The sequence below is a fragment of the Thunnus albacares genome, chromosome 22 (assembly GCF_914725855.1).
Source record: "Thunnus albacares chromosome 22, fThuAlb1.1, whole genome shotgun sequence".
NCBI lineage: Eukaryota > Metazoa > Chordata > Actinopteri > Scombriformes > Scombridae > Thunnus > Thunnus albacares.
In genome coordinates this window covers 14,527,160-14,548,429 of record NC_058127.1, presented here as the reverse complement: position 1 = coordinate 14,548,429, position 21,270 = coordinate 14,527,160, and the positions used below count along the sequence as shown (strand labels likewise).

The 21,270-nt window shown below is 39.9% G+C and overlaps 2 protein-coding genes across 6 annotated transcripts; one reads left to right on the top strand and one right to left on the bottom strand.

Annotated features, from left to right (window-relative positions):
- The first annotated feature begins 2,984 nt into the window (after positions 1-2,984).
- On the top strand, positions 2,985-7,509 carry LOC122973362 (Y-box-binding protein 2-A-like). 4 transcript variants are annotated; one of them, XM_044340811.1, is made up of 10 exons: positions 2,985-3,150; positions 4,134-4,197; positions 4,338-4,371; positions 4,449-4,538; positions 4,637-4,879; positions 4,998-5,086; positions 5,176-5,374; positions 6,152-6,283; positions 6,387-6,460; positions 6,882-7,509. In XM_044340811.1, exons 1-9 carry the CDS (start codon positions 3,072-3,074, stop codon positions 6,420-6,422), a joined length of 966 nt encoding a protein of 321 aa, XP_044196746.1. In that variant the 5' UTR covers positions 2,985-3,071; the 3' UTR covers positions 6,423-6,460; positions 6,882-7,509. The 4 variants fall into 4 exon arrangements, with proteins under 4 accessions (XP_044196746.1, XP_044196747.1, XP_044196745.1 ...); XM_044340812.1 differs by lacking the exon at positions 6,882-7,509 and adding an exon at positions 6,717-6,865; XM_044340810.1 differs by lacking the exon at positions 6,882-7,509 and adding an exon at positions 6,717-6,863 and having other exon boundaries at positions 2,987-3,150; positions 6,384-6,460.
- A 706-nt stretch (positions 7,510-8,215) lies between these two features.
- Positions 8,216-20,619, bottom strand: LOC122973360 (solute carrier family 2, facilitated glucose transporter member 4-like). 2 transcript variants are annotated; one of them, XM_044340806.1, is made up of 12 exons: positions 19,996-20,619; positions 19,290-19,434; positions 17,829-17,924; positions 15,828-15,988; positions 13,662-13,786; positions 13,338-13,453; positions 12,669-12,831; positions 11,010-11,197; positions 10,752-10,856; positions 10,174-10,275; positions 9,876-10,079; positions 8,216-9,286 (listed from the first exon to the last, which is right to left on the bottom strand). In XM_044340806.1, the coding sequence occupies exons 2-12, from the start codon at positions 19,410-19,412 to the stop codon at positions 9,068-9,070; spliced, it is 1,602 nt and encodes a 533-aa protein (XP_044196741.1). In that variant the 5' UTR covers positions 19,413-19,434; positions 19,996-20,619; the 3' UTR covers positions 8,216-9,067. The 2 variants fall into 2 exon arrangements, with proteins under 2 accessions (XP_044196741.1, XP_044196742.1); XM_044340807.1 differs by lacking the exon at positions 19,290-19,434 and having other exon boundaries at positions 19,996-20,615.
- Between the last annotated feature and the right edge of the window lie 651 nt (positions 20,620-21,270).

Here is a 21,270-nt window from a genome sequence, read left to right as displayed (position 1 = left end):
TTTTCTTATATAAGCTATTGATTGACAGCAGATATGTATGTTTAACACATAACATAAAAAAACATTCTTGATAATGATCCCTTATTATAAAAAAAAAATGTGACCATGTTATCTGATGAACAAACCATGTAATGGTAACACCGTCTGTAACATCACCTCAAACATGTTGCACCTTGTTACATAAACACTGATGCATACAGCAATACTGATAAATCTGTGATAAACTAAAGTCAGACAATAACTGTGCTGTTATATTGATCATGCTCTAATACAGAGTACAATGTGACATAATATATGTAAGTAATGTAAAGTTATGATACTGTCTGAAAGCTTTTTATTCTTCATTTTTAATACTTAATTTGTTTTGTATACAGTGTATACAACATTATTTTGGTTTCACCTGTTTTAGATGTGCTTCAATTAGAGATAAAAAGTGTATTTATAGTATTGGTGGTTGTTTGCTCACATTTTAAGCACAAAACTGAGCTTTGAATTCATTTGACTTAGTATGGGAACTACAATTTGCTGTTAATACTGGTTTACTTTATTTGCTTGAGTAAACATTTGAATGTGATATATGACCATTTTGATTCGATACCCTCACAGGCATTTTGTACAACATAGTGATGGAATGAAGAGTCTTCTGTAGATGTTGAGTTTTTTTATTTTTTTTTTATTTGTTTAATTGTTGAACGTCTTCTTATTATGACTGAATTTAAAGCTCAGAAGAGAGAATCTGTCTTGTTCTTGAAAACTTAAATGTGCGCAGAAATATTCTCTTTTTCCCCCTTAAGTGACATAAACACACTTTTACATTGAAGATGAAGTTGCAACTTTTCCGGTCTCCTCGTGGCTAACTGTGTGGGGCTTGACGTTACTTCCATCCAATCGCAAACCTCGGCAATTTAGCACACTGTGCGCATGCGTGACTTTTCATTCTAGTGCATCATGTACTGATCATCTCTTGTCCTGAACTTATTGACTTTTCTGAGAGGAGCCCTCCCTGTACGCAGCTGATTCATCCACACATCTCTTGTTTTGTTCACAGGCGTCTGTAATGAATAAAAATGTTCAGCTGTGCTTTTTAATTAATGCTTTTCTCATTTAGACACTTATATCTCCTTGTTATTCATTTCACTTTGCTCCACAAAGTTTGCTGCCATATTGAGACCATAATAATAGCACACCACGTCTGGTAGAAACTGTCTTTACTTGCATATTAAAGGGGGGAAAACGAGCTCTTCTCCTCCATATGCAGCATACAGAGAGTGCAGGTCAGGGTTTGCACAGGACTTTCCATTCAGTGAACTTAAGAAATGGTGAAATGGTGAAAGAAATCTTCCCTATATCTTTGAATACTTTGCTATCGTCCTGACTGTGTGTCTTTCCACTGGCTGTAATTCCCTCTGTTACTTATAATTACACTTAATTAATTAATGTGTTTTTTCTTCTGCTCAGAGACTGAGGGAGGCTTCTGTGCTCAGCAAATGTTATTGATGAACTTGGCAGTTCTTAAAGCTGCTGGGTTAAATGTAGTGGTTTGAAACTGGAGGGGTATGACCTATATGCGCAGGCTTGTAGTGCACGGTTAACCCCAGAATAAATATTCAGAAATTACCTTCTTAATCTTACGACAGCTGAAATTTTATTATTAAATTTCATGAAACCACAGCAAGCCAGCTCTCGGGGCAAACCGGCATTTAAAAGTTAGAAGGGATATTTATTTAAAGATCATAATCATCATAAAATGCTCATTTAATAATCCAGATGTTGTCGAAGCTTCATCCAGTGCAGAGCAGCAGAAAACCATAAGAGGACTGAGGCAAAGAAAGTGGTTCCTGATCAGTTTTTCCAGTAATATAATACAGTATTAATACGATGATGTAATTGCTTGGTGAGAGATTTTTTTCTCACTTAGCATATCATATTTTATCCAAGCTTCATATTCTCATCCCCGGACAGATTTTCATCCAAATATAAGTCATCATCATCTCGTCACACACAGTTTTCTGCCTCTACTGGCTGCATTTGTCTGATGAACCAAAGCAACAGGTTGTCAAGACTTGTTGACAACAAATAAAAAGCAAAAACTGACAAAAAAGAGAGAAAATATTTATATATAACAAGCACAAATATGTTTTGGGATATTTGTGCTGCAGCATCGACGTCTGAAAGTGCAAATTGGTGAGATTGGAGCTGACTTGTTATGCACTGAACTACATCTCATGCAATTTTAGCACAACAGTCTGATTTATTGTAATAAACCCAGTCAAATAACTCTCCAGCTGTTACAGTCATGAGCTGCTCATGTTGCCAAAACCAGCATCCTGCAGAGAACAATAATTTATAGATCTATCATGAATTGGATTACAATTAAATAACAAAACATCATTCGTATATTACCTTGGCAGCAGATAAAACTGTTACTATGTCGTGTTTTTCTCATCTTTTTTATTGTGAAGACTGTTTTTCTCACTCACTGGTGTCACAAGTGAATGATTGTAATGTAATTGTGGTATTATTGCATGGACTACTGTCTTGCAGACATATTTTGACAGGTTTAGAGTCAAATTTGCACCAAAGGCATAATCATTTCAGTTAAAGGAGTCTGTAGTTGTTCCATGTGATGTTAAATCAAGCCTGAGATATGAGGCATTCAATGTCTTGTCTGTATGATTGTTTGTCTTTCACAACCACTAAAATAAACTGTTAAGGCTTATCATAAACACACAATAATTTTAAACTGATTATTGCTTTGTGCTCCTGTTTAATATGTACCGTTATGATAACATCCTGGAGAAAAAAACAACACACCCTTCCCGTTATAAAATCAGGCTCCTCCTAGTCATACCTGTCCTCCACCTGTCAATTTTTCCCTCCCAATTGCCGGCCGCGCTCAGCCAATCACACTCCGCCTCGGGCTCTCCTGAAACCAATGAGGGCGCGGCTTTCGTCCGGGAAACAGAGGGGATGTCGGGATAAAAACTTAGCCGTGTCGGATAGAAACTTTCGGGAAGAGCAGGAGGGAGGGGGACACCAGGAGTGAAAGAGTAATAAACCGACAAGCGAGCATGACCGACGCCGAGGCGCAGAGCGCTCCACCATCGGCACCGGTGGAAGACAAGCCTCAGCCGGAGAGGAAAGTCATAGGTGGGTGTAGAAAGTCATCATGGTCCATTGATTGTACCGGTTCGCGTTCATGAGCGTCTTATGGATGAGTGACTTATACAGACTGTGTTGTTGCTGCGTAAAGTTGACTGATATTGTCTCAGGAACGTAAAGCTTCTTCATGTGTGTGACTGTGTTGGTTGTCTGTTGTCCAAACTACAGGCTGTCACTCATTTTAATATCGACAAATGATTATCAGTCATTATTATCACTTCTTCGGTTGACACCGTGGTGAGTTTCGTTTTTGGCAGCAACACGTGTCAGGTGTTTTACGCGTGGGTTTTGTGGGGCGCAACTATTTATACCAATGACGCCAATGCGTCCACAAACTAAACATCAGCTCCAGAGCCATAGAGCTGAAAAGTTAGTTTAATTTTTTTTTTTTTTTTAAAAAAAGGTCACCTGGACATGAATGTGTTTGTTTCTACATGTTTGCGCTCATCTGGAGTTTAATGGATTCAACTTTTTATGAGTTCTCCTTTTTAACTGGGGAAAACGGGACGAATCTGTATTATTTATATATTAAGAATGTGAACACATGATCTAAATTTTGTCTTTATCAGCTGCCACGCGCTCCAAGCAGGACGTGCACGCGCTCTCACACAGGTGCAAATCATTTGTGAGAAGCAAATGAACCAATTAAATGCGATCAGGTGCTTTTTAAAAAAAAATAAAAATAAAAAAAGAAACCACTCACTGCTTTTGCCTCATGAGGAAGATGAAAAAGTTTCAGGGGTTTTTTTCCGAGGTAAAAAAACGGGTATCCTTGTTTTGCAGCCCCTCCCTTTTGACCTAGTGTAGACCTGGTTTCAAAGTCTTACTGTTAATGATTGACCCACTGCGCTCCCATTTCTTCTTGTTAGCAGATCTGCCACTAATACAAGCAAGATAAGAGTATATTATGTTCTTTGCCTTTTATTGTCTAGATATATAACTTTATAATTGTGTGCTACCTGTTGTTGCAGCCACCTTGGTGCAAGGCACAGTGAAATGGTTCAATGTACGTAACGGATATGGCTTCATAAACAGGTACTATGTTCCCTTTAATGACCTACGTCACTACGACTTGAGTGCACAATCAGGTTTCTAGTAGCAGTGGTTGAATGAAATCAATGGTTTAAATCCCTGTGAGCAGAGTTTGCTTTTAATCAGGTTTTATTTCCTCACAGGAATGATACCAAAGAAGATGTGTTTGTTCATCAGGTAAGGTGAGGGCAAATTAAGGGACTTAATGTTTTATGGATTAGTACCATCTTTTGATGCTTAATCTGTCTCCTCAGACTGCTATCAAGAAAAACAATCCTAGGAAATTCCTCCGCAGCGTAGGAGATGGGGAGGTTGTGGAGTTTGATGTGATTGAAGCAACTAAGGTGAGAGTTGTGAAATCAATTTGACAATAATGTGATTATTGCAACAAATGTCCGATGATCTTAAATCCCTCCCTTTTTTTTTTTTTGATGTCCCACAGGGCTCCGAAGCAGCAAATGTGACCGGCCCTGGCGGTATTCCAGTCAAAGGCAGCCGTTACGCACCGAACAAACGCCGCTTCCGTCGACGGTTCTTCCCCCGCAACCCTCGGCCCGGCGACCAGGGCAAGCCGGCTGATGGCCAAGCCCCCTCTGTTGAGGGCGAGGGATCAGGGGAGAACGATGGTACGAGACCTCAGCAGCGCCGTCGTAGGCCCCGCAGACCACGGCAGGAGGGACAAGATGTAAGTAGAAGTATGAGGGAGAAAACATCGAGTGGAGCTTAGAATGAAGCAGAAAACTGAGGGTGAGGTTGTTCTGTGTCATACCAGATTTAAGTTTTGTCTGTTTTTTTTCTGTCAGGGGGAAGCTGAAGAGCAACAGAACGGAGTTGCAGAAGGCAATCAAACGCAGCGACCGCCACGGCGTAGATTCTGGCGCCCATACCGCAGGTGACTTGACATCATTACCTATATTTTGTGTTTATTGTGGTTCCACAAATGCAAAGCTTATTTAATATACTCTGTCCTCGGATCCGCAGGCCGTTCCGCCCAAATTCAGCTACTGATGAGCCAACAGAGGGCCAGCAGGCAGCTGCTCCAGAGGAGACCCGGGAGCAGACGGAGACCTCTGAAGCCCCCCAGACCAACGGAGAAGCAGCTGAGGGCCAAGACCAGAAAAAACAACGGCGCCAGTCGAGACGACGTAGACAAAGGAACTCCGAGTCCTCTACCTCTAAAGTGAGTGTGATTATTCTGTATTAAACTACAGCAGTTTGGTATTCATGAGTAACACAGAACCTACAGTGGACATTTTCTTTAAAGTCCGTGTAAAGCAATAATCGTGTTCTGAGTTTGTCACACTAGAGAAAAATCTGAATGAAGGGTTCAAAATCATGGAAGAAAAAGCATATTCTCTGCTCTGAAATGCTGGGGGTGTGTCTGCTGAAGGCGCTGAAAGCACGGCCCAACTAAACAGTCTTAACAACACTCATATCAAACTCCTGTATAAAAATACACAACTTTAAAACAGGAATTGTTTAATTTGGCACATTTTGTATGTAAATGTGGACTTGTTTCAGTAAAAATGTATCTTAAATGACTAGTTAACAAGTGATCCATCACCAATCATGTTAAATTGTTGTTTGTTTGTTTTTTTAATGGCGTTCGGTGCACCTAATGTTACTCACTTCTCTGCTGAAAAGCAGCTTCGTCACTTGGAATCATGGGTTTGCCAATCAAGACACTGACCTGAGTTTAACTGTTAGTGTGCAGTGTGAAGTCGGTAGTGTAGTATTTGTACAAAATGGTGAGATGGGACACAGCTAGAATCAGTGTTCAGTTTATAATTTTTAACATTTTTGTTAAAATCATTGTTTCCTTTGGGCAGCCATGCAAATCTGTGGGTCCAAAAAGTTAAACAAAGGTTAATACTGATGTGTGTTTTTACTACACAGATGATTTCTGAACACTTTCATGTTGAACACTAAACTATTTCTCTGTTTCTGCATATCGTAGAACGATACAGAGAAGTCTGCATCGGAGCCTGGTACCCCTCCTCCGACCTCAAAGCAAGCTGACCTGAAATCCACATCCAAATCACCAAAGTCCTCCCCCAGAACTTCCCCTAAACCACCAAAATCACCCGAGGTAAGTTGCTAAAATGGCAATTTTCTGATCTTTGCATGATTTCTGTTTCTTGACTGGTTGTGTTGATACAATCACAAGTGACTTGTTTTCTTCCCCGCAGCAGGAAGCTGCCACAACAGTCCCGGCACCAACAGAGTGACGCTCGCAAGAAAACAGTCATGTTACCCTTGGCAAGAGGTGGGACCCCACACTAAAGTGGTGCAACACTGGGTCAGGCGGGGTGGGAGACGTGAGGGTGTAGGGTGACATAACTTGTGCTAAAGGTGCCTCACTGGCTGGCTTTCATAGAGGGCTAAATGACGGACGTTAACGGGCAGTTTGGTTAAGGTTTCTTGTAAATGGATTTCAGGTGGAGGGATGATATTAAAGGGATAGTTTTATGCAGTCTTTCAGGACTTGTCCACTTATGTTTGGTCTTTTTTTTTAAATCCAGGGAACATTACTGAGTGAAATCTCAGACTCTGGGAACCTGGACTGAAATTGTTTTCAGATTTGTCTTTTGTATTTTAATGTCCGTTTTCTTTACTGTCTCTTTGTCAATCCCTGTGTCTCTTGCATTTTTTTTTATTTCCTTTTTTTTTTTGTTTGTTTTTCATAGGTCCAAGGGTTGAAGAACTGGACCTATTTCAGAACACATGCACTGCTCTCCCCTCCCTGCACTCCCCCATCCTCCAACCCACCCTGTCTCGCTGTCATCCCTCAGACCCCCCTTCACCCCCTCCCATCTTGTCATGTGTTGTCTAGACACTGACGTTTGGAGAGGGACGGGGTAGGGAAGAAGGGGATACAGGTGGGTGGTGGGAACATATTTAGAAATGTAAAAGTACATCTTTTTAAAAGAAAAATGGGAAAGAATGGATGATCTGCTTGGTAGCCCAGTTATTCCAACCCCCCTTTAAAAACATTTTTCTTTAATTGACAAGATGGGCCACATCAAGTAGTTTACTAGAGGAACCAGCCTTGATTTTTATTTAACTTTTTAATTTGGTTGAAGAGGGGAAAACCAAGCAGGTGTGAGGTTGGTGGTGCATTAAGGGAGTCAGTTTAGTTCTGTTACCACCTCGATCAATTCTTAAAACCTACTCATTTTCCTCAGTTCAGGATGGATTGATGAAAAGAAACTTTATTTCTTTGTTTTATTTGTGTGTGTGCTTTTCTTTGGAGGGGAATATGTGCAATGTCAGTACTTAAAAATACTAATTAATAAATCATGTTTGCAAATCTCAGGATTCAGTCTATATTTCTTCATGTCTGACAATGACTTGATACCAATAAGATGCTGCATTTTGACTGTTTGTTGTTTTGTTTTTTTTTTGAACTGGATTACTTGGAATATATAAGTTAACAGTGCAGCATTAGTCAGTAATTAGTGGAGGCCTTTTTTTCAGTATTTACAGTACATCTTTTAGTCACATCATGACCACGGCATCAATCACTCTTTATACAAATTCTCTCTGAACAATCTCCATACAAATTTTCAGAAGGTGGTGATAAACACCGTTTAAAGAACAGATGGCAAACAGCACACAACAGATGCCAGGAAAAAAAAAAATACACAAACATGATACCTGTGTGATACAAAATTAATCTACAAGAAGATCTCTTTTACAGGCAGCCCTTGTGATTGCACATCTTGCTCTAGTCTAGTAAATTGGGCTTCTGTTTATAAAACCAAACACCTACTGGAGTGCATAAAGAAGACCCTCATACCATTTTAAACTGTATATCGACAACCAACACACACTATGTACACATGACGTAGTAAAATAGATTTTTGTTTCTTTAAAGTAGCATTTCTGCAGGCTGTGCAATGAGTTACTCGTGATCAGAAAAATACTTTGTATTGGCACTTGCCTTTTACTTAAGCTGGGAACATATTACACAACTCAATTTGAAAATGAAAGCTTGAAGGCTGTTTATCTTTTTTTTTTCCCCTCAAAGATTGAACAGCTATACCAGAACTTTGCTTCAAATTGACAAAATAAGATTCAAGAGTATGAGGATTACAAAATCTGAGCAGCTTCTGGTACTTGATAGTTTGGTCATTACCAAAAAGTATCCACTTGATACCCAGCGCTAGTTATTGTGTAACGTAAAGAGTTAGGATTCAAACTTTAGACCAGTTAGAGCCATTACAATTACATCATCGTTGCATTTTTACAAATCAGGATATGATCATGTAGGTGTTGTGTAGATCTGGATGTGCTGTCTCTTGCTTAACACGTCTTCAAGAGTGTTCCCAGCTTTAGTAAAAAAAAAATAGGCAAGCATGCTCAACTCCATGGCTGTTTATTCTACAGTTTTTCTTTAAACATTCAAGCTCTGAAAACTTTGGATGTCTTTGTAGATAAAGTGCAGGAATTCCAAAGTCTCACCACCTCCTGTCTGTCAATATTGCAACCGAGTGCATCACCATGGAATAAAATCCTACCACATTGGCAGTTAATGCCTCAACAGTCAAGACACTTATGTGCACCTTATTCCTTAAAACTACAGAAGTCAACTTGTAATCCACAGGTTTCTTTTTAAGGCTTAATTCATAACCGTTAACCTTGTATTGCAGTGGCACCAGCACAGGACAGTCCAAAAATGATCCTCCACTCAAATTGTCACACACCTTTAACACTGCTTTGGCACCGCAATCTATAAGAACATGACAATAGACCTCAATATACATGTCAGAAAATGAAACTTTGGAGTAAAGCCCTTATACACAGTTCACCCCAAGTGGTGCTGTCCCATCTATGTCTGCCAGCCTGTCTTCCCTCCTTCAGGCTGGGACTCTCAGTTAATGCTTTCCTCCCCCAAGTAGTCCAGCTCGGTGCTGGGCTTGTCCAGGTCCAAGTCCATATCCATCATTCCTCCTGGCGAGCGCTGGTGGAAATTTGCTGCAATCTGGTCGAAGGTCTTGCCCCGTGTCTCTGGCACCCTGAAGAATGTGAAGATGAGGAAGAAGAGGAGGAGTGCTGCGAAGATCAGGAAGACATATGGCCCACAAAGATCCTGGGGAAGGATGGGAGGAAGTCACGATTAAAAAAAATCAATGGTAGCATGCTAACGTTTGCTAATTAGCAGTAAACACAAACCAAACAGACCTAATGATAACACTAGACGAGAAGTCAGAGGATCACCAGTTCGTAAAATTCATCCTGAGGGGGGCGTGAATGTCTGTGCCAAATTTCATGATAATCCATCCAATAGTTGTTGAGGCATTTTACTCAAAGCAAAAAATGTCAACCTCATGGTGGCGCTACAGGCAGTTTCAGGTGATTACAAAAGTCATTAAGATTCATCCTCTGGGCACCATGAATGTATTTAGCAAATTTAACAGCAATCCAACCAGTAATTGAGACATTTCTGTCTAAAGTAGTGGACAGACCGACGTTACCATCCCTAGAACCATGCTAGCTTTGGCATTTTGCGGAAATTGTTAGAACTACACTTGATTGAAGCTGAGATATTTGTCTACTGCACTAATTTTTTACTTAAGCCATATAAATTGGAGCCAGCATCAAGATAATTAAATCATTGGTGGACTACTTTCATGATTGTATAGGACCTCATTAGGAAAGGTAAAAAAAAAAATACTCACAGCAACATACTGGAAGCACATGCCAATGATGAAGTTGGCAGTCCAGTTGGAGCAGCCGGCCACAGCCATGGCAGCCGGTCTTGGACCCTGAGAGAACAGCTCAGCGACAAAAAACCAGGGGATGGGGCCCGGACCAATTTCAAAGAAGGCCACAAAACCAAAGATGGCCAGCATGCTGACGTAGCTCATCGCAGGAACATTGTCCTGTTAGGTGGAAGAAGACAAGATTCAGGTGTTCATAAAAACTGGGAATTATCTGTAATAGTACCAAACATTTGCATCTTTTTGGGAGACTGACCAATAAGGCAAGAGCCACGGTCATGATGATGGCACAGATGCACATCCCACCCAGCCCCAGCATGTGGAGCGTCCGCCGACCCATCCTCTCAATCAGGAAGAGCTGTTGATAGGAGCGGAATAGGTTAGCAAAGTGGAGCTATCCTATTTCAGATAAACAAATGACTCAGAGAGATGTTATCATACAACTTCACCAAGGGTGTACTGAAATATGATTTTAAAAGTATATTTTCTCCATGATTAGGACGAAAAAAAGCAGCAATGTCAAAATAATTGAGTTGTAAAACTTCATGTTTCTTGACCCATTAAGTGACATTGAAACATCTTGACCTGTCTTATCAATGTTGGCCTATTTGTGAGGCAGGAATGTTGGGTGACCAACCTCGTCTGTTATCTTATTTGCAATTTGATAACAATGTTAAACAGTAATAGAGACACTTTGGTATATAGCAGAACTGTAAACTTTATAAAAGCGATATTTAAAAAGATTGAACACTGCCTGAATAGTTAAATAATTTTGCAAGAAAGGAGGAGCACATCAAAAAGCCAAGTGGATAGTGTGTTAGTTTGATTACTGACCGAGACCACAGTGAAGGCACAGTTCACTACGCCAGCCCCTATGGTGGCATAGATTGGACTCTGGACTCCTGCCTTCATGAAGATACTGGTGGAGTAGTAGAAAATCTGTGCAGAGGAGTAAACAAGATTAGCTTATGTCAATATTACTGATATCACTGATTTCCCGTTTTTCACGGATTTCCTTTTTTGGGGCTTCATGTGAGGTGTATTGTTGTCATTAGACACTCATACAATGATGCAGAAATAGCCTCAACTCACTGCATTGACTCCGGACAGCTGCTGGGAGAGCTGTAGCAGGATGGAAATTATGATGGGCTGGCGGTAGAGCGGAGAGCGGAAGAGCTCCAGGATGGACACCTTCCTCTCCATGTCCATCCTCCTCTTCTCCTCCTTCATCTCTGCCAGCATGTCCCCCACCTCCGGCCTGCCTGTCAACCTTCTCAGGCCTGCAAAAGGGAGGGATGTGAGGAGTAAGAATCAAGATATGCTGTAGGTATGTTTGTGTATTTTTAAAGTTTGAGAATCTGTTTGAGTTTTAGACCCATGAAGTGAAGAAAAATCATGCTGAAGGCCACAGAGAGGCCCTAATTTGTTAAGAGGGGTATCTTAAGATCTTACAAGACACTTTTCTAGTACAATCAGCTCCATAAATGTTACATAAGGTGACCCAAGAGTGCTTAAGTACAAATAGCAAGATACTGTACTGTAGTGATTACGTAGTGTTGTAAATCTGACTGATTTTTTAAGGGGTTAGTTCACCCCAAAATAGAAATCCTCAGCCTCATGTCAAATGTCTTCTGAGGTTTGTAGAACCAACAAATACACAGTTTGATCCAAACTCATCTCAGCCTTTCTTTATGAACAACAGTCATATTTTACATCGAGAAAAAGATTCTGAAAGTGTCAAAAGGGTGTCTCCTTGTGTATCTCCTTCTGTATGAGCTGATTGGTGAAACATTCAACCATCCCTTAGATTCTAGTCACATAGATTAGATTTGATAGATTTAACCTTATTAATAAATAACAAAATAACATCATGTTTCATTAATAGCATCCTTTTATTTCACAGATTCTGTGTCTGCTGTCCAAGATTGAGTAAAAGTAAAACAGTATATATTTTTAAATATACTGTTAATAGTTTTTTATTATCAAAATTTTAAAAAAAAGAAAAAAAGGTCTTTGGGGAAATATCAGAAATGTTCCTTTTTGTCTCAGCTGGCTGGCTGGTGTGTTTGACTGACATTAGCTGGTAGGCTACAAGTGCTGCACTATACTGAACGGAGATAAAGTAAACAAAATGCTGTAGCTACAAGTCATCGAGTCATTGGTCATGAAGAGCAATGACCAAACCAGCAACCAACAGGTCAGAAGTGACACTTGCAGGTATGTTTACATGCTGTTTAATGGGCTGTAGCTGAGCAGCTAATTAGCTATCTGGCCTGCTAAATGATGTTAGCGGTACACTTTTCCCCGGTGAATGTTTGTTTGGCGGCTGGTTCTGCAAGCTAAGGTGTGTTCATGTTTGTTAGTGATATAAGAAGGAGACTTTAGCAGGAAAGCTAATGTGGATTGTTGTTCAGATTCTGTGGCTCTTGTGTAGCAGGATACTATCAGGCTCAGTGTGACCGTCTGCTCTGCCTATGATAGAACGCCACGTTATGGCTTTATGCAAGTTTTGATTTGCTGTATCGAAATAAGAACTCCAGCTATGTAGTCAGATTGAATTAATGCAAAACTAGGGGGCACCATCATGAAAACACCAAATTTAAAATGTAAATTTCCCCCTTTGGTCTCTGATTTCTTCTCAATGGAGATCACAGGACAAGTGATCTACAGAGCAGGTATGTATGCTGTAGTAGACAAAAAAAATTCAGTTGGACTTTAAAGACCAGTCTGGAGTACTCAAGCCTCACTTACCACTCTTTGCGTGGTGCTCCTGGCAACGGACGATGTAGAGGAACCGGGGGCTCTCGGGGCAGAAAGGCAGAAGAGCCATCTGAAGTACAGTTGGGACAACAGTTAAACCCACCAAAACGGGCCACAAGTCCTCACCGCCCAGTAATGACTCCAAACCGAGGATCTGCCCAGGAACAGGAGACAGATACAACAGATGGCATAAGATTTTAAAAGTTAAAATAAAACATATCAGAAAAAACTATTACAAAAGATTAATATAAAACATGAAACTCTTATCCTTGTTGGTATAATAGAACATGGACATAAAGAAATTGGCTGCAAGGCTTCAAGATGTTCTTATGAATGGGTTTAATAGATCTAGGTTGGGTTGTTTTCTGCTTGTAGAGGCCTCATCACTGTATTTTTGTATGTAGAGTTTCATGGTTAAAGATAGGATAACAGAGGATGGAAGGATAAGGAGGAGACAAAAACAAGTTCTGACTAATCTTAAGATGTTTCGTCACAAATTAGCTGCAAGTTTGAGGATCCAGAATCATCAATATGATTTTGAGAAATGGCCTTGTTGTGGTTTTTATGGCAAATAAAAGTGCACATATGCTGTTTTCACATGTTTATTTCAGTCCTTGTACAGACAGGAAGAGAAAAAAACATCACGGTGCACTATCATACCTGTGCTATGAGAATACCAGTGACTATAGCCAGTTGGTGCAGCGTGCCCAGTGCCCCTCTCAGACTCGTAGGAGCAATCTCACCCACGTACATCGGTGTCAAGCCTGATGCCAGCCCTGCAGGGAGAAAAAGTTGGGTGAGAGTCAGAAACTGTCTATCAGGCATGAGGGAAATGAGTGACTGCAACACAACAAAAAGTAGCTGCAAATAATTGTTAGCAGTATGTTTAACCTGCATGGAAAAGATGTCCAGATGTAGTCAGATAAACTTTCAATCATACATAAGTCTGCCAACTTTCAAATTCAAAAAAAGTGTAGTTCTTACCGCAGTAGGCACCGATAATGAAACGTCCGAGGATCATCATCTCAAAGGACCTGCAGAGCTTGGCCAGCCCCATCAGACTTCCACCAATGAAGGCAAACAAGTTATTTATGAGCATGGCTTTCCTCCTGGAAAAACACAAACAAGGTATCGTTGGAGTCATTCACTTCTCAGATGTTACATACCTTCACTTTTTTAATGACAGTTATATTTGAAATATTAAATCTGACATTGACAAACACTCTGAGTACATAAATTTAAAAAACACTACTCGCTACACAATCACTACAGCATTAAATCATGATCAACATACAAATTACTGCTAGTAGTGTAAATATTAGGACAAAACAAAGTTTTTACAGACAGATGGAAAGATGTTTGTCTAAAGTTGATATACAGAATGCTAAAAACACACCTTGTAGTATTTGAAAGACGAACATTATTAACAGCTTTGACTATAATATTTGTATGTAGTTAGATGTACAGTATAGTCTACACAAAGGTCCTTTGGATGTGCACACATCATAAATCTGTGACATTTCAGCCTCCAGAGGGCAGTGTCATACAAAAACACTGAAGTTGGCTGCTCAACCTGACTGAAAACAGAAATGTTTCTTTATTTATAAAATGTAAAATGTTGTAGAAGGCACAGATAGAATAGAAAAGTGGATGCAGGAAGAGAAGGTCAGCAAATATTTTATGCTGACTAACTGTTTATGGAAACCTAATTATGATTCACACAGTGAAGCAATGGACTTTAATATAGTCCACCTTGCAGTTTGGCATCACTCCATTTCATCTGAAGTTATTTTTGGACCCTGATCATTGCCAATCGTGCCAAAAAGGTATGCTTCCCACATATTTTCCTGTTACTATGGTTATCACAGAGGGCCACCTACATTTAAAATTAATTATCAACATCAAGATAATTGTAATAACCTCCAGAATATTTTTTTAACAGCACTGCTTACTGTTCTGCCTGTGTTCACATCTGTTACTTTAAACTCTAGGGTCTCCCACCAAACAGTCAGAGCTAATGTTAACGAGGAACTCTTTGTGCACAGGAGACTTGAGTTGCATCTAAATCGCTTTGACCTCAGAGGTCGCGCAGCTCCTGCTGTCTTTAACGCTGCTTTTTTCGGAAGACCTTGTCCTGAGTGCACTCGAGCTCAACGCCCAATCCGACCCCCCACCGCTCCACAGCCAAGATCCCCTTTTAGTCAGTAAAGCTGTGGGCTGTAGTCCAGTTTGCATCCCAGCTCAGGTTACAGCGGGAAATTGGGTCGACGAGTAACATCCTGGGTAGAGTTTCCCCCTGAATGACTAAGACTGGACGACAGGATCCATTTTATATATGCCAGTTATTGAGGTTATTCAGATGTGACACAGTGCATTTAAGTTTTTGTCCAACAGTAAGTTGTCTGCATTGTCCTCATTATGTGTTTCTGCACAAGTGAATCAGACTGTGACATGATGCATGTAGAGTTTGTGAGTGCTTGACTCTCATTTCTGCCTCCCCAAAGACTTCATGGATGAAGCAGCTAGAAGCTTTAATTTTACAATATGTTCAAACAAAATAGACAAGTATGTATAAGTTCCCTTACATAAGACCAGTGGTTCCCAAAGTCTTTTTCTTGTCATATGTTTTATGAAATATGACCAAATCAACCAAAAAGTAATTATTTGAGTCATTTTTAGAGACCAAAAGACAAAATATTATTTAATAATTCACAAGAAATAAGCCAAGATTAGATTAACTTTCATTTGAAAAACATATATTTTGTGTAGCACATTTTTTGGCTTTCCTATCCTGTGAATTTTCTCACGATACCGGATTTACCTTGTTACCCACTTGGGGGATCCTGACCCTCTGATTGGGAACCACATAAGACTTTTAAAACATTCTGCTGTTTGGTTGAAATGTTTTGTTCAACTAGGAGTAAGATAAATAAGTGAATTTCTGATTCATCTCTAAGCAAAAACACATTGTAGGATAGATTTTGGATTGTTAGAAGATCTTTTTAGCTTCAACATCCAAACCTGAACCTAAAATTCCACATTTAAATTATAGGATTAATCAGCTGACGCCTGCTGCATATCAAAGCTTGTGTTTATGCACCGTGCAGGTTCCAGTAGAAAATACTCAAACTGGGGTGTGTGACATCCTACCTGCCCAGCCACTCAGAGAGGAACCCCACACAGAAAGAGGAGAGCATGCCCCCAATGGAGAAGATGGCCACAGACAGGGACCAGAGGGAGGTGAGGGTCCCTGTGGGGATGGGCTCTCCGTACCGCTGCACCCATGTTTCATTGTAGTCCGCCTCGATGATCTGCACGAGAAACATGTTAGAAGTTACTTTTAAATGTTTAACATGTTACATTTAAAGAGTTTTTGAAATAGCTTTTACCTTCAGGGCTTGTGAAACTAATAATTGATATTTAAAATGAATTACCGTATTTTAAATATCCCAGGACACTGTGCAAGTGCACAAAAATAAAAAGTTTAAAGAACTAAAAAAAAACTCAATTCACCTTTTTTAATCAGAGGAAGATTTACTTGCTGTGCTCTTTTTTGGCAAAATCTCTGGATTTAACACATCCTATTCACATCTAGTCATGAATATTGAACTTTACTCTTTACTTTTACTCAATACTTTTTATGTACCAACTAAAATGTGTTAGTAAAGTAGGTCAAAGTATTTAAAGCTGTCAAGTACTGAAAGCTGGCTTTGAATGTCTGGTCAAATTTGTAGTATTGTTCTCTGAACAGATGGGTTCATAGAAAAAAAACATGCTCATATTTTCTCAAATTAGGGTATTTGTATCATTTTTATATTGAAATTCAGGTATTGTATCAGCTCTAATATTGATAATAATATTTAATGTAAAAAACAACTGAATATGCGTATCATGCATGATGAAGGGATAATCTTTAGGTAACAGTAAAACCAACACTCTGTAGCTTTTAAACAATTCAATTGTAATGACCAACAAAACCATCTCAAAATGTCACGCAAACAGCTCAGCGTCTCTTCTGGTTGTAGTGTCACTGTGAAACTACGTCAGCTGAGTCACGTTTGATGTTGAGAGTCAAGGTGATGCCCGGATACCAGCAGCCGAGTCAGAAAACAAGAAACACTTTCCAACACACCAAGCAACAGAGTTTAGTTTATATTTAGTCGTTTTGCGATGCATTTCTGTACCGACATACGTTTTTCAGTATTTATGAAAGAGTAAGACACATACAGTACATACTGTATACATATAGTCATAAATCATCTTGATACGTGTCTCACATGCAGTACTCAAGCATTCCTCCATACTGGAAGACCAGATGTGCCTGCAATATGAGGAGCAACGTTTTATGGGCTGAGCAAGTCAGGTTTTCAGAATCATGTGTCTCTGTCTATCTATCTATCTATCTATCTATATATATATATCTATATTTATATCTATATATCTATATCTGTATCTATATCTGTCTATCTATATATATCTGTATCTAGCTATCTATATCTATATCTATCTTTATAGATAGATAGATAGATCTATATAGATCTATCTATATATCTATATCTATATGTCCATCTATATATATATCTATATCTATATCTTTATAGATAGATAGATAGATAGATAAATAGATATTATATATATATAGATAGATAGATAGATAGATAGATAGATCTATATATATATCCATCTATCTATCTATATAGATAGATGGATGGATATATGTAGATATAGATATCTATACAGTATATGCAATGTTTAATGGCTTCTTATACGTGTGCAGCAGAATGTTTCTGTCCAAATGTGACATAAAACAGACAGAAATATCTATTTCCCACAACAACAGACTTGCCCTCTTGAACAGCAAGTGTTTGTCTACGCATCACACAGATCTCCTATTTCCCACGCCTGGGATTGGTCCCCTCTTCCAAGTTTATGTTCCAAATATTATTTGAAGCAGCACGTCAAGATGTTGTGTCTTTAAACATGCCACCTTGTAAACTTGTAAAAGACTTGTTGACGTCATGTTAAATGTCAGTGTGTGAGGCTCCTGCATCTTACTTCTGCAATTCTTTTAAACGCTTCTTTTTTTTTAATGGAGATTGACTTCTGTTACTATTGGCTGGTTTTGAACATTATTTTAGTGATCAATCTTACCTTCTGAGGTGCATTGATGACACCGATGTTGTACCCAAACTCCAGAGATCCCAGTACAGCGGTGAAGACTGAGAGAGCAAGGGTTCCTGTCACTGTCTGGAGTAGAAACACACACACACACACACACACATTAAAACAACACTATTTTCAGAACAGTGAGTAATACTGAGAATTGTTTTTGTAAAGATAATAGTGACAAATTATAAGTGAGCTTAGGTGGACAACTGAGAGTTCAACACTCACGGACACACACACACACACACACACACATACACATTCATAGCCTTTATCCACTAATATCAACTATATATAACTGTGATCCTGATGAGAGACAATCTCATTGTCAATGACTTCACTGGCTTCTTTACTGCTGACACCCGTCTGAACTTTAACTTCCCTCCAGTTTCCCATCAGGCCCCACAAGCACCTGTCTCCACGGTGACAGACAAGACGACCTTGGGGAGCTGAGATCTTCCCCTCCAGCGAACTGTGTTTAAGCCATTTCATAACTGGCAGACTGGTTACCTAGCATTAAGATGCTAAAGGCATAAAAGCTGAAAACTGATTTTTTACAGTGATTTCATGGTGATTTAGTCATTTTTATGCTTTTTTAGGGCATCAGTCTACAAGTTTGTGGCTTATGAACTCTTTCAAGACCTGCTGAATGAGAAGAAAAAGACACTGTGGTGATAACAAGGCTTCTTGAAAAGTTGACAGATGTGACAGATGTGGGTTTTTCACCTGACAACAGAAATATGAAGCAATTTTCAAGTTTTAAAGTGATGTTTGGCCCCAAATATAGAAAGATGTTTTCACAGTTCATACACACTTGGCTAATGTTTACTATTTGGACAATTTACCCAATATAATGACAAAACATCTAAAAGAAAGTATTTTTGTATGTATTCAGCTTTCCATTCTGTTGTTTTCATTTTTATTCTACTCTAAGTTTGTTTGAGTCTGTGACGCTGTGACTCGACCTTGCTGTGTTGAGTCTCAAAATAAGGGCTGTTTAGTATTCATGCACCAAAACAAAAGGGTGTGTGTTTGTGATTGCGCGCACGTCTGTGCACGTGTCCTTGCAGAAAAGGTAAAACATCAGAAGCAGCCAGTTATGCTCTGTTGCACTCCATGTTAACCCCATTTCAGGAAAACGTGCAGTTTACTTGTTGCTTATCATGAATGAAGCGGTACCTGCTTTTAACAAACTGTAAGATATAATAGAAATGTGGACTTCTATTATTTCTTACAGCTTTCAAAAGCAAGTACAGGTTCATTCATGAAGACATAAGTATCATCTGGTACAGTTTTATAAATACAATTTTCAAGCTTTATTTAAGTCTTTCTGTGGTATCTTTTTTTTTTTTAAAAAAAAAAACCTTGGCACTAAAAGGGAAAGCTCATACAATGTGTCAGCTTTTTGCTTTGTTTGAGTTTTCATGCTTAAGAGATTTATCTTACATCGAAGCCAAAACTTCTAAGCTTCTCCCACATCCCTGGAACCTGCCCTGATACAGACAGTCCACAGTCAGTCTCCTGTTTATTGGCAAGGAAGCAGCTTCGGGAATTGTTTCTTGATGGCATCACAGATAACAGTCCGGATCCTCTTGTTTCAAACATATGGTGAGAATGAATTGTCCACAATCAGAGGAATAACACTTAAAACAGACACTTACATCCATCTGGCCTAGAAATGGTTTTTGTCTGGAGGTAGCATACAAGACAGCCATTGTTTATGAGTGCGCTGAAAAGGAACCAGTCCAACTAGATGGCCTAACAAAACCCACAATACTGAGCTCTGACCTGTAAACTCACATATTTGCCTTGTCAAGGTCAACGCTCAGAAACTAAATAAGGGCCAACGTCCCTTTAGATCGAGGCTGATGTTAATGTCTCTCCCTGCTGAAACAGGCAATTATTAAACACATATTAAACCTTTTTTTTTTTAGCAATTTCTCTAAGAGTTTTGGTGTATAACAGAGATACACTTGTGCGTAAAATCTCTCCAAATAAAAAAATACAAACAGAGCAAAGAAATGCGCACAGAGAAAAATAAAAGCTTTTCTTACACCGCATAATTCATCACACAACTTTTTTGGGAATAAAAAGCAATCACAGCCATATTTATGAGCTGTGAAAAGCTCTGTAGAAAAAAAAAGAAATTTACCTCCCCCCCGAGTTGGTGAAACCCGGCTGGCATGACTTTGGCAGTTCCAGACACCCAATAGCAGTTGGTGACAGATGCGTCTGGTGCCAAAAGGAGACACGTGAAACTCCCCCAAAAGGACAACAAAACCGGACTTAAACCTTTAGCACTTTAGAAGAAGTAGAATCCAAAAGAGAAGCTCGAAGTGATTAATCTGGTGCGTCCGGTGCTGCAGGGTGTCCTCCCTTCTTTGAAGTTTGTGTTGTGTCCGTCCAGCTGGGATAGAGCGACACCCCCCGCACACCCACGTGCACGCCTCTATCCAGAGGGGAGGGAGGGGAGGAGAGGGTGAGGCTGCAGCTCCAGAGAGGCCCACTTGACTGATCTTGAGGTCCTGCAACAGAGGTCGAGACGCAAGCAGGAAGCTCTCTTGACCTTAACTACCATTGGCTGAAGGCAAAAGGAGAGAGCATGTGTGCGGGAAGAAGACCGTGCAACACAGAACCAAGGGGGTCTTTCAGTCAAGGGGGTCTCGCTTTTTATTTTGGGGGCAAAGAGATGAGGCATAGGAGTGCTAGAGGTGTAATTAGAGTTGAAGATTCTTGTTTAAATCAACAATTTCCCTGGAAATCATGTGCAGGAGGTTTGCTGAGGGCCAAATTTGATCCAGTTTTATGAGTCCTGTTATATTATGTGTGCTGCCCTTGTAAAGAATGATAAACTCAGTTGTGTGGATACAAAAAAGAGACAAATTTGAATAACCTCACAACAAGAATGTGGTGTATTTCACTCTTTTTCTTTGCTCGTGAGGTGCAAGATTTCCAGCTACAACTTCTCTGATGCTATCAGCTCCGAAAGTTAAAATAATAGAGGTTACATAGTTTCACAGGTGCTGGACCTCAGACGAACCCAAGAGTCTGCCAGCACCACCAGCACCACCAGCCATGACTCAACACTTCTCATGGCCAGCGAAGAGGGGCTCGTCTCTGTCACTCTGGTTGCCATTGTCTGTCTTCCCAACATCCATAAATCCCTTTCTATTTCAGAGCGCATGCCAAAGGGGTCACACACACCAAAGCTCACCCCGTTCCACACAAACCCTTCCCCCTGTTGCACACAACAAAGCCTAATCCTCCTCCACCAGGCAACAGGTGGACCCTAAATTTGGACTGTGCCACCTGAGTTAGCAGTTTAGGTGTGGCCAGGGGAAGTTTGGAGGTGGGTGTGATGGTGTGACTGAGGCGGGGATTAGGGGGTGTGCTGTGGGAGGGTTACCGCGAGCGGGAAATGTACAGG

Excerpts from the sequence above, each read along its gene's own strand:
- LOC122973362 (XM_044340809.1), top strand. The coding sequence starts at position 3,072 with ATGACCGACGCCGAGGCGCAGAGCGCTCCACCATCGGCACCGGTGGAA. Across the intron at positions 5,375-6,151 it reads CCGAGTCCTCTACCTCTAAA|AACGATACAGAGAAGTCTGC; the intron begins GTGAGTGTGATT and ends TGCATATCGTAG. Across the intron at positions 6,284-6,383 it reads AACCACCAAAATCACCCGAG|CAGGAAGCTGCCACAACAGT; the intron begins GTAAGTTGCTAA and ends TCTTCCCCGCAG.
- LOC122973360 (XM_044340806.1), bottom strand. The coding sequence starts at position 19,412 with ATGCCATCAAGAAACAATTCCCGAAGCTGCTTCCTTGCCAATAAACAG. Across the intron at positions 12,832-13,337 it reads CTGGTATTCTCATAGCACAG|ATCCTCGGTTTGGAGTCATT; the intron begins GTATGATAGTGC and ends GTTCCTGGGCAG. Across the intron at positions 10,276-10,751 it reads GTGCCTTCACTGTGGTCTCG|CTCTTCCTGATTGAGAGGAT; the intron begins GTCAGTAATCAA and ends TCCTATCAACAG.